The following is a 15,782-nucleotide window of genomic DNA, read 5'->3' as shown; positions in this document are numbered from 1 at the left end:
GACCCCCCGCGACTCAGTAGGATAAGCAGTTTGGAAAATGGATGGATGGATGGATGGATGGATGGATGGATGGATGGATGGATGTTCATCTGTACTTAACTACAGCTGCCATACCAAAATGTTACTCAGTAAAAGTCATTCAGTAAAATACGACTCAAATAAAAAAAAATTCAAATGTACCCAGTTTTAAAAGCAGTTAAGCAAAAGTACCATACAGTACATTCAAATCTATTGATCTTACAAAAAACTAACCTAACCTTTTAAATTCACTCGACAGATCTAAATACAGAATTGTTACCTGCAGTACAGCACAATAAGAAAAACTTAGCCACATATTTCCTTTCTATTTAGAAAAAGTCACGAACTTGCTAAGTTTGCTGACGCAAATCAGCGAATCGATGGAATTACCTTTTTTTCCTGTGAAAAATAAAAAATCAATCTACGGGCCAGATTTTAATAATGGATTACAGATGCCAATCACTTTATGATGGGTCGACTCACGATATTTCGACTTTACGATGGTGCAATAGCTTACAAGGCTGAGAGAAATCCAGAGCTTATTAAGAGTTAATTGACTAACTCAAGGGGTGGCATGGAGGTGCAGTGGTTAGCACTGTTACCTCACACCTCTGGGACCCGGGTTTGAGTCTCTGCCTGGGTCACATGTGCGTGGAGTTTGATGTTCTGTCATTGCTGGTTGTCTCTGGCAGTGTGTTGTTAATAAACGTTCCTTTTTATAAAGATGCTATAGTAGTGCTCTGAATTTTGACCTGTTTCCGGGCTAGCGGCTTGTCATACGATACTTTCTACTAATGCCGGGTGATGGCAGCTTCCACATAGCCAATGCTTCCAGTCTCTGTCATGATCACAGGCGTACTGTAAGCATATCATGCAGTGTTTAACAACGTGTCATACAATGTTTTTCTGTGTGATTTTTCATATCATATTCATATTTGACTTACGATATTTTCAATTTATGATGGGTTCATAACCCCATCGGTAGCTGAGGAGGGGCTGTACAAACATTTCGTACCAAAGGGGCCAATACTTTTAGACCTCTTATAAGTGGTGAATGAGCAGACAAAACCGGCAGTCCACCACTACGAAAAACGTTGTCTAGTGCAATCATTACCATTATTTCAGTAGTAGCTCCAGTGTTGCCAACTTTGAATACTGAAAGTTTAAGTCGTATATTAAACTAGTTAAATATCGAATGACAATATCAGATTGTTAATCGATATATCATTCATCTCTACATATTATTTGATCCATCTCTATAAAGACAATATGTATGCAAAATAATAATAATAGTAATAAAAAGAAGAATAAAAAGAAATATATTGTTCAAGAATCATGAGAGAAAATCTCAATCTTGATTCTGAGTGAAAAAAAATATGATTCATATTGTGATCATTCAGATTGCCAGCATGCTTTGCACCACACGGCTTATATGTGTAATCGTGGTATTTAATATGTGTAACCATGTATTTACATTGTGAATAGAAAGTATTCTACCCATGTAATATACATGTAGTATCTCCCGTGGAGTTTGTGTTTTCCATACCGTCTACCCCGAGTATGGATGTTGCATAAATTGTGAACTTCCCTTGTCTGTGTCGTTGCTGGTTGTCTTTAGCAGTGTGTTGTTAATAAACGTGGATCCTTTTTATAAAGAACTGCCTCCTCTTTACTATTAATAAACATGACCCACTACACAAATCCTGTTACAATATTTTACCCAGAATGCTGTAGCCTAACTCAGGTTTTCTTTTTTAATTGGGTGAGTAACAATGGTCAAGCAAAATGTTTCAGGCAGGAGAAAAGTACAATATTCCGAAACGGAAACCACTGTGATTTGTGGCTGTGAAGGCAGAAATACTGCAGAAGAGTCGCATTTATGTCAATCACGTGATAAGCATACTGTACCCGCATGTCCTATGAAAAGGTCTATGAACCCGCCAACATTTAACCCAAGAGTCCAGATCACTGTTATTATAGTTCAGATTTTTTTTTTAGTTTTTATTTTTATATTATTTATATGTTTTCGTTTTCAGTGTGGTTTTCTTCGTTTTTATTTTAAAGATATATTTCTGTTTAGTTTTTATGTATTGTTGTTTCAGTTAAAGTTTTAGTGATATAATTTCTAGGGGCAAAGTGAAAGTTGCAGAGCATTTTATGTCTGATATTTACCGAATTCTGCATGAACACACAGTGCGCACCCGACGTTAATATCCTCAAAAGGACAAAACGTTCCAGGTATTCTTAATGGTCATTGAAGATAAACAAATCATTTCTTTAGAAAAAAAAGAAATGGTAACGGAAAGTGTTTGACTTTCTTATTTTATCATTGTTTAATTTATTTGTTCAAAAAATATGTTGTCATGGATGTCATAAATGCAATAACCCTGATCCAGATGCAGATCACACTCAGCAACCCTGCAAGCTAAGGAGCACTTTGGTACAAAAAACTGTTCAGGAGCTTTGGCTGCGTGTCTTTAAGCTAAACTAAAAAGCTAGGGCATCCACCCTGAGAAACATACCACACTGCACATTCCATGCAGAGCAAAGCCTGTGACAGAAGTTAATCAATGCCTGCCAAGTCAACTGAATTTCCCACCCTCACATCGTCCATTGAAGCTGCTTCTACATTGAAGAATTCCTTGTTTTGGGCTGGAGGTTGTGAAATGTGCGAATGAATGGGGGTTAAGAATGATAAACAAAGCACTGACATTACACACTTTTTTGGCATAAAAAATCTGAACAACTATGTATGAGTCCCTAAACACTATAATTAACAATACTGCATTATTGTAATAACACTCTAACATACAAAGACGAATGGATCTTACAATATCATTCGGCCTGTCCAACGTAAAGACAAGTAAACAACATTTAATTCGAAATACAAGGGCACAGATTAATAGTAGAAGAAAGAAAGAAAGAAAGAAAGAAAGAAAGAAAGAAAGAAAGAAAGAAAGAAAGAAAGAAAGAAAGAAAGAAAGAAACGAGAAATAATAAAAATTTCAAACGATCGATGTGCAGCGGTATACTAAATACAGCCAAGCTCCTCTGTCTTTTGAGTTTGGATATTGTGTTAGCCACCAGTCTACAAATCTGGAGAGAATTCCTGGGAAACGTCATGCCAAATGCTCATATTGTACTTATCACGTATCTATGTAGTACGTACTGAATCTGACAAACTTACGGAAAGGCAAATAAAGATCAATAATCATAAAGCTTCATGACTTCCCCGAAAAGTCAGTGGTCCCTCCGTTAACTAACAGTCATTCTGTTTATATATAGTTGTATTAAGGCGGCCACGAATCCATGTGGACATATTATGGTTTAAAACGTCACATTAACCTACCTTGTTAAGTGCGTCTGACAATAAAAGCTGAACTGACGAACAATCAAGACCGTCTACGTGTCGCAAATGCGTCGTTTAGTTTCTAATCCCTAATACATTTTCAAATATTAATATTTGATACTGTCGCGCTTCGGCCATGTTATGTTTTTCACCGGTAATATAGATCCCCACGTCAGGTAGCAGGTCGGAATAAATGGGAAGTCAGGTATATTTTTTCAACGAGTGAAACAACTTCTGAAGCAATTATAAACCCATAACCAGCGTTACGTCCTTTGATAGTTCTTTGCATTTTTAAAATAAATACCTCACTTAAAGTAGAAAAACAACACCAACATAATAATAATAATTATAATTATAATAATAATAATAATAATATAGAGCAATCGTAGCTGGCCGTAAAAGTGAACTACCTCGAAATAAGAAGGCTTTGCTGTTGTTGTGGAGTCCGGACACTTGGCTTATTCCAGATGTTGCGTTTGCAAATTCCAGTTCATTGATGATATCCAGTTGCAATTCGGGTTCTACTCCAAACCCTAAAACTGGAAGAAAAACAAATCGTTTGAACTAGGGTGAAACGCAAGGGAAAACTCGGAGACAAAAAGAGGTGCAAAAGAAAGATTAAACTAACATGTATCACAGACCGCGTATAACCATCCTCGTTCACAATATATTTCAAAGAACGATCCCTATATAAAAAACGAATATATTAAGGTATATAGTGTCCAGGATAACTTCATCGGAAAACTGAACCAGGTTAAATGAGAATATTTTGTCTTTCACATGGGCCCATCATGCTACGTAAATGTTAGGGGGATAAGATCAAGTGTGCGAAGCTTCTCAATAATCTGTCCTATTATTGCGGTGAGTTCAACAAAATAACTCCCAGCTGTCAAGGAAGGCATATAAATGTCAGTGCATTTTCCCTAATGCGTTTTTACATGCGCAATTACATGCACAGTTTATTTTAAATCAGACTTTAAATGGGGCAGGAACTATGCGATGGTTAACGTTGATCAGATTATGAGGATTCGGCCATTAAAGCTGAACTTCTCTCTACACAAATAAAGTTATAAAAGCTTGATACACTAATACGACAGTCATACCAGTAACCTAAATCGGCATGGGCGAAGGTCATAAAAAAAAGTGAAGACGCAGAAATAAGGCATCCGTAATTTACACAAACTGTCCGTAAAACCAGTCGATTTTATCTGACAGCATAACTCGTACCTGGTTTCGTTACAAGCAAAACCGGTAAAATAGCCGTAAAAATATCCATTTGTATGCTGGTATAATCTCCCCAGGAATAACCAAATATCTTCTCTTGGCAGAAATATTAACACGACCTGCTCCAAGTCTTTCTTGTAAACTGCGATGCACACGCCTGTGTAGGCTGTGGTTGACGGGAATATTCCACCTCTTGAGAAACAGGGGAAGAACCGGTATGCGAATTAGTAGGAAACACTCTCTCCGCACATGATTAAGAACTGATGCAATAGCGGACACTCAGTTAATTCCGAATAATTTGTACTGTTTGCAAGAAAGCCGATTCAAATGTAGTTTAAGCCAAGACACACCGCATTCGTATAGACCTGTCCCCTACCCTTCCCCTAGATGTCCTGTGGAAGGGGATCAGTACTAGTGCATACTCTATATTATACTTCATATAATTACTACTTTCTCCATTTACAAACAATACACATTAAAGAAATTGAATACTGGTTTTGCATACTATCCAATAAACATGAGTAATCTGTTTATATGTTACTGCTATGTACAAATGGTATTTTGAAAGCCATATAACCTTTACTTTTTTACTATGTGAAATATTTGTATTGAATGTAAGATAGATAGATAGATAGATAGATAGATAGATAGATAGATAGATAGATAGATAGATAGATAGATAGATAGATAGATAGATAGATAATTTCAGTATGTTTGCTCCTTTCCATCTTCTATATGTCCCAGTAAAACAATCAGATTTCTCCTGGGAGAAGTGCTAGTAAGATCCTATTAATCATGTTGCTCTTCCATTCAGTGCTGTGTGCCATCTGTGAGCAATGTCATGTTGGCTGGGCTAATGGCTCTGAAGTACCACTAAACACAATTCTTCCAAATATAAATGAGTAATATGTCAATAATATTATTAAATATTTAAATAACAGGAAACATACAAGTTATGTACACAAAATGTACATGCAAAAATATTGAAAGCTATATGTCCATCCATCCATTTTCCAAACTGCTTATCCTACTGGGCCGCGGGGGGTCTGGAACCTATCCTGGAAGCAATGGGCACGAGGCAGGGAACAACCCTGGATGGGGGGCCAGCCCGTCGCAGGGCACACTCACACACCATTCACTCACACACGCACTCCTATGGGCAATTTAGCAACTCCAATTAGCCTCAGCATGTTTTTGGACTGTGGGGGGAAACCGGAGTACCCAGAGGAAACCCCACGACGACATGGGGAGAACATGCAAACTCCACACACATGTGACCCAGGCAGAGACTCGAACCTGGGTCCCAGAGGTGTGAGGCAACAGTGCCAACCACTGCACCACCATGCCGCCCTGAAAGCTATATATTTCATCATAATTAAATAATTACAAAATAATGATATACATTTTGTATGACGTCAGTAATATTATATTAGCCGATTCACTGCAAGCTGAATGATCAGTCAAGTGAAATCTGGTGGAAGCCTTTAAGCAGACATTCAAAGAGGAGCATTTACCCAGCAGAGAAGGTGATGGCTTCCTTTTTGAGTAATTGAGATTTGCATTGTCAGAGTCCTCAGGTACGTTTTCTGAACCTTATGACACTCTGCTGAATATAGCACAGTGTTGGTACTTTGATCCTTGAAAGGGTCAACAAGCTTAAATTATGATCTTTAATTATCTAGAATGCACCAGACTTTACTCTATAAGTGACTCTTATGTCTCTCTGATTATTCCATTACCATAACCCTAAAAAGACCAGGTGAAAGTTAACATGGCACAGTGAACAGTGTTGACAGACTGTATCAATGAGAGCTCGATGATGAGCAGGCATCTGTAGGGTGAGGTGTAGGTAAAAGAGATTTGGGGCAGCAAAGCATTACATGGCACACTCACATACCATTCAGACCTACACGCAAATTTGGGGTGGAACTTAGAGTACCCAGAGCAAACTCCACAACGACCAACATGGGGAGAACACATGAACTCCACACACATGGAGCCATGACAGAGACTGAAACCCTGGTCCCACAAGTGTGAGACAAAAGTACTAACCACTGCACCACCATGCCATCCAAAAATAGTTGAAGAAATTAAAGAATAATAATAACAATAAGTACATATGATAAACAAGACTTTAGGAAGTACGTTCAAGCGATTCAAGCTAACTGTCTTGTTGGACAATATTCAATGGCAATTTTAAATTATACAGGTAATATCAATGCAACTACAAAATTGTTGGTATAAGTACATTTTTATTTTAAAACATTTTCTCTTACAAGTCATCTTCAGAGACAATGATGTCATTAATTGTCATTGGCTGTTGGGATAAATCTAATTACAGGTACAAACATATCATCTGCAACTGGATGGTCATGAAAAGTTGCCCACTGCTGATCAAATATTTTCAAGTAGAAATCTGTTGCTCAATTTTAATTGGAAAGTCTCTCAGCAACATTTGTCAGCAACATTGCCCGGCAACATCGCTCAAAAAGTTGCCCTGTTTATCATCACTCTAAGAATGACTACCAATGCTGTAACACCAAAGGTTGTGGAACCTATACATATTGTGAATGCAATTCTGATTTCGGCTATAGCTATACTGAAAATAATTACTGTAAAATCCAATAGCACAAATATAAAGACTTCCCATCTCTTTCAACTTGATCAGTTGAAATTCAACATGAATGGGAATAGAAAAGATGCTTTTCCTGGAGCTCAGGAGTACAAGATAATATGAGTATTATAACTTGTGGTAGCAGGTGATGAGTGAAAATTGCACTATTATAGCAGTTAAAGCAATTACAAAACCATCCAGAGTAAATGGACAGATGACAAATCTTTTAATAATAATGCTTGATTACGTTTTAGCATGTCTATGAATCTTTTCTTTGTTCCTGTTTCTCTAAGCATTTGCAATAAGTGGCGGATTGGGTTTCTGATATCTATCTATCTATCTATCTATCTATCTATCTATCTATCTATCTATCTATCTATCTATCTATCTATCTATCTATCTATCTATTTCTTTGTTGTCACCCCAAATACACTGTATTAAGCTGTCTAGTTCAGTAATATAAGGTGCTAACTTTATACAATGCCAGAATAGTACTGCTGCCACTAAACAAATAATCCTTTTATCCATGTTGATATAAAATTTAGTTTTAATTAATAACATGCTTCATTCACCACGCAAACCTCAAATCCAATAAAGGCTGGTAAGTAAGATCCATGCCAGTCAAAAAGGATACATTTAAGCAGGTATGAACTTCCAGTTAGACACTCAAGTGAATAAAAAGCCCAGGTTTGAAGGTTCTGCTGTCGATGCATATGTTAGATCAACAAATGTTGCTTATCAAACGAAATTTACCTGAAGCCAATGTAGAAAACTATTATTAAGAAATTATGCACAAGTGGATGAAAGAGCACAAATGGATGTAGAATTAGTACATGTATTGCACACTACATTTGTTCCTTTTTCAATATGGATGATGGCTGTAAATGAAACACCATCTTCATTGACAAAGAGCAAAATGGAATGTTTAAGGCGAAATCTGCCTTATAGAGCGAAATGTGTTTCAGATTGATGGTGACAGTTTTGGTGTCCTACCCTAGGTGAGACACTCACAATTACTACTGAGCTACATCTGTGATCTATCACCTTTTCTTGCCTTCTGTTTACACAAAAACATAAATGTGTGTCCTCTTTTTATCATCCCTATTCCTCAGCCAGTTACTGACACCACATTTTACAATGTATCTAATCCCAATGGGCTAGTGCTGCATTATAGTACTGATAAGACAGAAGCACTACATTTGCAGAAATGGGGCACATTCTTCAGTTAAAACATGAAAGACCCAGACTCTGTAATTTTTGTAAAGTATGCATTTATTGCCCAAAATATACACATAATCCTATGCACAGAATGCTGTTTAAGCCTCTGAAATATAATTAACTGAACATATCTTGTGGTAATAGCAAAGTTAGGTATGTGGTAATAGGCAGAATTATTTAAGAGAAAACAGGATCAATTTATTAGTGCTTTTAATTGGAGGAGCTGAATAGCATCTTTTTTCTGAGCAACACCTGAATGTCAATTGTATGTTTAAGTGAACAAATGACGGGATACCACATACAAAGTAGGAATAAAACAATGAAGTTATTGCAAAACTATACACACACTTTGTTCAACTTCATAGGTTATTACCCTGTCGGTACTTACTACAACCTATTTAACCATTTGTTACAAAGTCTTTTTTAAAAATAATGTTTTCTCAATTCAATGATAACCTTTAGGAACTGTTTAACACCTGTAATAAATTACATTGTTTATTACTGAGCACACCATTTTTTTTAGTTGCCAATTTAATGTTCAACTGTAAGAAATCATTGCATTAGCATCTTCCTGTCTAAGGCAATGTGTGTCACAGATTGCACTGAGAAATACAACATGAATAAGATAAGTTATGCACACTTAGGCTGTCAGATTTGTTATTGATGATGTATTTAAAAATTCTAATAGCTGAATTTTTCCAGATGACCAGAAGGACTAAAAATGTATACAATGTAGCTCGCTGAAGTATGGTATAGCAAATTAATAACAATCACTGGCATACCAAGGGTTAGCAGATTCCTTGGAACTTGCAACAATATGATGCATGGGTAGTCTGGAAGTCAGCAGTCAATTTTAATCCATTCACAGGTACTTTGGATGTGCTACAAAAGTGTGACCTACTTTCATTTCAGCTGAAGTCAGAGGAAGCCTAATGAAATTGCTAAGCAGTAAATGCCTCTCCAGTGCAGAATGACAATGCAAGTGAGACAAGAAAAATTTCAGCCTGTATTTCTGCCATTTCTTATTTTGACAAGCCCATGAAAAACAGAAAATCTTGAATTGGAAGTTACTTTTACAGCCTTAAATAGCAGGTCAAAGGACCTCAAGGTCTTTAAATAGCAAGGACAGGGAAAACTCTTGGAAATTCCTGGAGAAATCCAGATTAGCAGTATGTTATTAGAGACACCTAGTGTTGAAAGAGGGTAGTACTTTCACTACAGAGTAAAAGGGGATGGGGCTTCAATTTAAAAGTGTTAAAAAATGTTTTACAAGAGCTATATGTACTATCATATGTACTTACTTAATTGCCTGGAGAAGGAATACATATAGTTTTGGGACTGGTCAGTCACTACTGCTGTATATGCTTTTTTGTTAAGATGATAACTCAAGAACTACTTGATGGATCACTTTCAAACTTTGCAGAGGCATTGTATGAGTGACTACTTGGAAGTGAGACAGGTCCCCCCCCCCCAAAAAAAAAAAATGAAAAGACCATCTGGCTGCAGAACACTGGGCGTCCTTCCCTGTGAGGCCAGAAACCACATGATCTCCACACCTGGCCTGGATATGATAGTATGCAAACTTCTGGAATGGAGGCAGTACCTCCACTAGGAGGCTTGAAATCACAACCTCCACATCTATCCTGGACATGATGTTCTGCACACTTCAGGTATGGAGCCAGTACCTCCACTAGGATGATCTCCACAATACTGCTGATACTACTGAAACATCAGAACTGAATTTAATAATCTCTTTTAGAAAATATATTTGCTTTTCCAGTGATATTAATGCAAAATCCAGAATGGATGTTAATAATCTTATTTAAATCTATGGGAACATTTTAATAGTATATTTGTAATTTGCTATTTTGGTATGAAATTCTCCTCTTTATGTAGCTTAAAATATTATGAAAAATATATGGTTTCATAATTTTAAAGGAAACATGTGGACAGCAATTGTTGACTTCTGTCCAGTAGTGTCATGTCTGGGCCACTGTGGAGGTCATGTGATGTGCAGCCCTACATTCGGGGCCCTCCTAGTGGAGGTCACCCAGTGTTCTGCACCCAGACCCTTTTCCAAGCAGTGATGCATACTGATAAAAGGGGCAGTTTTACACTTGGTCTTATTCAGGCCATCACTCAAAAACTATTTAATGAATGTTTTTCAAACTTTGCAGTAACATTGTATGGGCAATGACCTGGAACTAATTACATTTTGAGAGTGATGCCCCCAAAATTATAAATAAATAAAGTATCACTACAAAGTGACAGCAAAAAAGGCAGTTTTGACACTTGATCCTGCTAAGATGATAACTCAAAAACCATATGCATTACTGAGGAACTGGAAACAGATCTACATAATGTAATGGAGTGGTGTAAAGCATACGATCACTGGACTCTGGAGCAGTGGAAATGTGTTCTGTGGAGTGTTCAAATCATGATTCTCTGTCTGGCAGTCCGATGGATGAGTCTGGGTTTGATAGATGCCAGGAGAACATTACTTGCGTGACTGCTTTGTGCCAACTATGCAATTTGGTGAAGGAGGGATAATGGAATAGTATGGGGTTATTTTTCAGAGGTGAAGCTAGGCCCTTAAGATTTCCCTTCCAGTGAAGGGAAATCTTAATTCTTTAGCATACTAAGACATTTTGGACAATTGTATGCTTTCAAGTTTGTGGGAATGGTTTGGGGAAGACCTTTTTCTGTTCCAGCGTGACTATGGCCCAGTGCATAGAGCAAGGTCCATAAGGACAAGGATGGGTGAGTTGGACAATTTGGTATGGAAGAACTTAACTCCATGAAACACCTTTGGGATGAACTAAAACAGAGACTGTGAGCCAGGTCTTCAGCTCCAACATCAATGCCTGATCTCACAAATGCTAAATGCTGTTGTGCGCAGGTAGGATTCTAACTGCTGAGGTTTGCTACCGCAAAAAAACATACCTATATTGTGACTGAAAAATACTTAGCCTATATTCATTCATAAAAATATTGTTTGTTTAGCTTCATAGCTAGAGAGGTAACATTCCATCACTAAACAATTTATATACTGCATATATATATGTGTGTGTGTGTGTGTGTGTGTGTGTGTGTGTGTGTGTGTGTGTGTGTGTGCAACCGCAGTCTGATGTCTGCAGTTTTTCAGTAGTATCCCCCCCACCACCACCACCAAACCTCTTCATACACAGGAAACACTGCATATGTGTGTGTGTCTTAATTGAGAACGTGAGTTCAGCCATCAAGCAAAATGAAGTCAGTTGTTATTTTGTGAACAAGGAATTGGTATACTCTAAGTGAAAGAGCCAAGACTTAAGAATACTTTGATTTGTAAATGCTGTTCTTGTTGATTGTAGCTAATCCTTTGTATATGCTGTAAATTGCATCTGTGCAATTAAGTCTTTTGGGAAATGTTAGGATAAATGTTGCACCTGTCCCTTATTTTACACAATCACCATGTTTTGAAAAATAAAGTGTCCTGTTTTGAACCAATATGGAATACGATTTTGGGGGGGGGGGGGGGGGGGTGGCCTTCCCTTATTTCTTAGACTCAAAAGTGGCAACCTTAGTGAAGAATGATGAAAACATGTTTTATTGATGAAGGTGTGTGTTTCCAGGTAACCAAACACAACAACTCAAAAACCATGAGATTCTGAAAAGGCTCATTAATGCAATTCAGTTCTTAAGTTGTCAGTAGCTGACATTTAGGAGATAATATGAGGAAAACACTGACATTAATGGAACTGATAGATGTGCTTTCCCACTACGATTATGTTTCGGCCTTTGTTGTGTGCTTGTGCTGCAATGTAATGTACAGCAAATAGTAATGACGATCTGTGTAACCTTCTCATAAAAAAAAGAGAATAATATGTATTGTTACAAAGATTTGAGCAAATCAGTTTACTACTGTAAAACCCATAGTATTTGTATACTTCACTCTCACTTCTGGGTTTGCAGTCACATTTTCTTTACACAAGAACACAAATAACCAAAAATGTAATTACATTTAAAAATAAATTCAACAGCTTGAATTAGCAAATTGAGAGCCCAAAAACATAAATTGTGTACAATATAGTACAAGGTGCCCATGAAGAAAAAATGTTAAAATGTTTCTGTGGCCCTTCCAGGGCTCAGTATATACCATTATACATACACCATTATATATACCATTATATATACCATTAGATTATCTACTGTTATGTCATGGAAAATGTTGGTCATAGTGTGAAAAATAAGGAAATAGAATATAAATATCTAGACAAAAAATTAAAAATATCAATGATATAAATGGAATGGACATTAAGTCTTACACAAAGAAATGCAGGTTACCATCCAATTGGTGTGGAAAGGCTGTGAAAACTGGCTTGTAACTGGAATATGCAATAAAATAATAAGTGTAGTTTCAAATTTAATCCAACCAGTGCTTCAAGAAATTGTTGTAGTGTTAGAATGTGCAAGGAGCGCAGATTTAATGGGTGGGGCAATTGGGGGGACTGTCCAGAGAATACACTGCTGTCATTCCGACAGGCCCCCTTTCTAGCCTATTTTTTTATGCTTACATTTATTTCAATTATTTGACCACATTTAAAGACATTAACTTTCTCTTCTCTTTAATTTTTTTCCAAATGGCAGATAGAAAGAATGGCCAAATGAGGCACTGAAAGAAGAAGCAGGATATATAAACACAGACAGCAGATTGATACAGTAATACCACACAGAGGTAACTGGTTCAGCTTAGTCATTGACCAAGGTTGGCATTCTGTAATTGTTCAAGAGCAAAAAATGAATCATCCTTCAACAATTTCCCTCTTAACATAGAGCGCATATATTTATTGGTATCATAAAAGATACATTAAAAACGTCAATTTGAGACACGCCTGCAATTCACATGTTGACTCAAATTTGTTTTTGGTCAATTGACCATTGCATGAATATATACATATATACATGAATATATAAAGTCGTATGTATATAGCATTAAAGGTAAAATAAAAATAAAAATTTTATGGTCCAGCATTTTGATATAAAACAAAAATTAATATCATTAGGACACAAATGAGACAGCTATTTTAAATATTATTTTCTGTAATATATATATTTAGCTTATACTCATAAAGATGTGAATAGTTAGGATTATGGAAATTTAGCTATTGTTCAGCTTTGTAAGCTAGTTCACATTAATGTAATTATATGAAAAACCTTAGGAAAAATATAGAAATTACTCAATACTGTGCAATTCAGTTGTTAAGCCAATTTCTGAAATAATATAGGACTGAAAACCCTTTATGGAACAACAAATTCATTTAAAAAAAATTTTCAGTGAGGAACGTGTGAATTTTGAGCTGTACTCAATAAGAATGCTATGAGATGCTGTCTTACCTAGTTTCACTTTCCAGCAGAGCTGTATTTGTGCTGGTTGATAATAACTGTGAATCGGGAGATGCCATGCATCTCAACTTCCCTGAAAACTTGTCATATCTTTTTCTTTAATCAGCTACAATGAGACCAGCTCTCCTTCTTGTGGCATAGTCCCTAACTATGCCACGGTAGCTCAGATATGTCATCTTACATTGCCAAGCCAAGCTTACCCCAGAACGCTGAGATCTCCCATCTGGAAGTGACTGGGACTCATCTGCAGACCAGTACACATACAGTATTTAGGAGCCACACTGAATTTCACAGATGTAGGAATATCTGGCTGCAGAAGGCGGACCCCTGGATGTACTCCAGACAATTTCATCAGGCTCACAAACTACTGATCACACTTAGAGACGTGAAATGTCTTGCATTGAAGGGCACAGCATGCAACATGGCCTCATTTAATAAGGGCCTTGCAGGAAGCTGAGCCACATATTCTGCGAATCCCTTTAATTATGGCTTTCACACCTCAAAGAAATGATTAGACAGTGTACCCGCCCAGCAAAAACCAGATGAAAAGACACTGAAAAGATGGCTCTGCCAGACGTCTCAACAACATTGAGATTTGGTTGAAACATGAAAGCTGAAAAGATGTCATTTTCAGGTTGTTGAATAGACATCACTGTTGATGCGAAAGAACTTACAGGACGCATGATATTAACGTTATTATCATTATCATATTATCATTATCGTTACTTATAGGCATTGATCACTGATGCGTGTGACAGATGTCAAAAGACGACAAAAGCAGTGTGGCAACAGTATGCCGAACGAAGGCTGAAAGATTAGACTGCCCAACCATAAATCTGGATACATGGTCACCCTGTATATACAACACAATTTTCATTTTCATCAAGCTTGCTGCAATGTGATTTTATTTCCATGGCTGTACTCGGGCTATATGTGGTCTGTAACAGATGTCCATCTTGGGCTAAATTTGGCCCCAATAAGACAAACTAAACCCAGCCAAATTTTCACGGACTATATTTCGTCTAAATAAAGGCCATGATAGGCCGACCAGATTTAGCTCAAAATACGACGTTCCATGGACATCTGGTGCTGCGTAAGTAGCTGTCTTATTCAGTATTACACAAAACCATGTAATTTATAGTCAACTCAAACATACTACTACTGTAAATAAAGGCACTGTATTATACAGAACTTTAACTGAGAAATACTTATTGAAGCTTTTATTCTTTCAAATTCCCCATGAATTCCCCAACTGCTTATCCAAGAAAGGGACATGAGGAGCACAACACAGGGCATGTGTGTGCACACACACACATACACACACACACATACACACACACATACACACACACACACACACACACACACACATACACACACACACACACACACAGACACACACCTATTATTTATTTAGACTATTTAGAAATGCAAGTTAACCTAAATTCATGTCTTGGAACTGCAGAAGAAATCCTGTGTACCAGGAGTCGTCCCATACAGCAGGAGGAGAGCATGCAGGCTCCACACTCACAGCTGGGGTGGGATTCAATCCCCCAAGACTAGAAGTGTGAGACAGCAGTGCTGAAAGCCCGTTTAAAACTCCGAATAGCAGAAATCATGAAATATTACGAGTTCTTCATGTTAAATGTGTTTTTGCAACCCTTCCCATACAATCGGTTAAAAACCTAATGTTTAATAGCACACTGTAAAACTTAGAATGCTGAGAAACTTTGCAAGTTTGAAAACTGATGTAGAAAATTTATAAAGCTAAACAGCAGACAGAGAATAGAGCATGTGCTTCCTGTTTTATTGTGGTTCTGAATGATTCTTTCTTGCAAGTGACCTACATACAATTATATCCTCACATGGGCTGCATCACAGACGCTGGTGACAAGGATATGGAGGTCAAAGCAACAAGCATTTAAGCTGCATATGTACAATGTAAGATACATAGACTCTCCATCAGTCACCTGG

General features: G+C 37.1%; 1 protein-coding gene across 1 annotated transcript in view; it reads right to left on the bottom strand.

Annotated features, from left to right (window-relative positions):
* The window catches only part of LOC125704245 (protein kinase C-binding protein NELL1-like), a 221,712-nt gene extending 216,955 nt beyond the window's left edge, over nucleotides 1–4,757 (bottom strand). The window contains exons 1-2 of the mRNA XM_048969665.1: nucleotides 4,595–4,757; nucleotides 3,778–3,906 (exon numbers count right to left, since the gene is read on the bottom strand). Of these exons, the coding sequence (XP_048825622.1) occupies nucleotides 3,778–3,906; nucleotides 4,595–4,643 (178 nt within the window). The 5' untranslated portion in view covers nucleotides 4,644–4,757. The remainder of the gene's footprint in view (nucleotides 1–3,777; nucleotides 3,907–4,594) is intronic.
* Nucleotides 4,758–15,782: the final 11,025 nt, after the last annotated feature.

Source organism: Brienomyrus brachyistius, chromosome 11, assembly GCF_023856365.1.
Source record: "Brienomyrus brachyistius isolate T26 chromosome 11, BBRACH_0.4, whole genome shotgun sequence".
Taxonomy (NCBI): Eukaryota; Metazoa; Chordata; class Actinopteri; order Osteoglossiformes; family Mormyridae; genus Brienomyrus; species Brienomyrus brachyistius.
The sequence above is the reverse complement of the archived record's forward strand: the minus strand, read 5'-3'. Positions and strand labels throughout refer to the sequence as shown.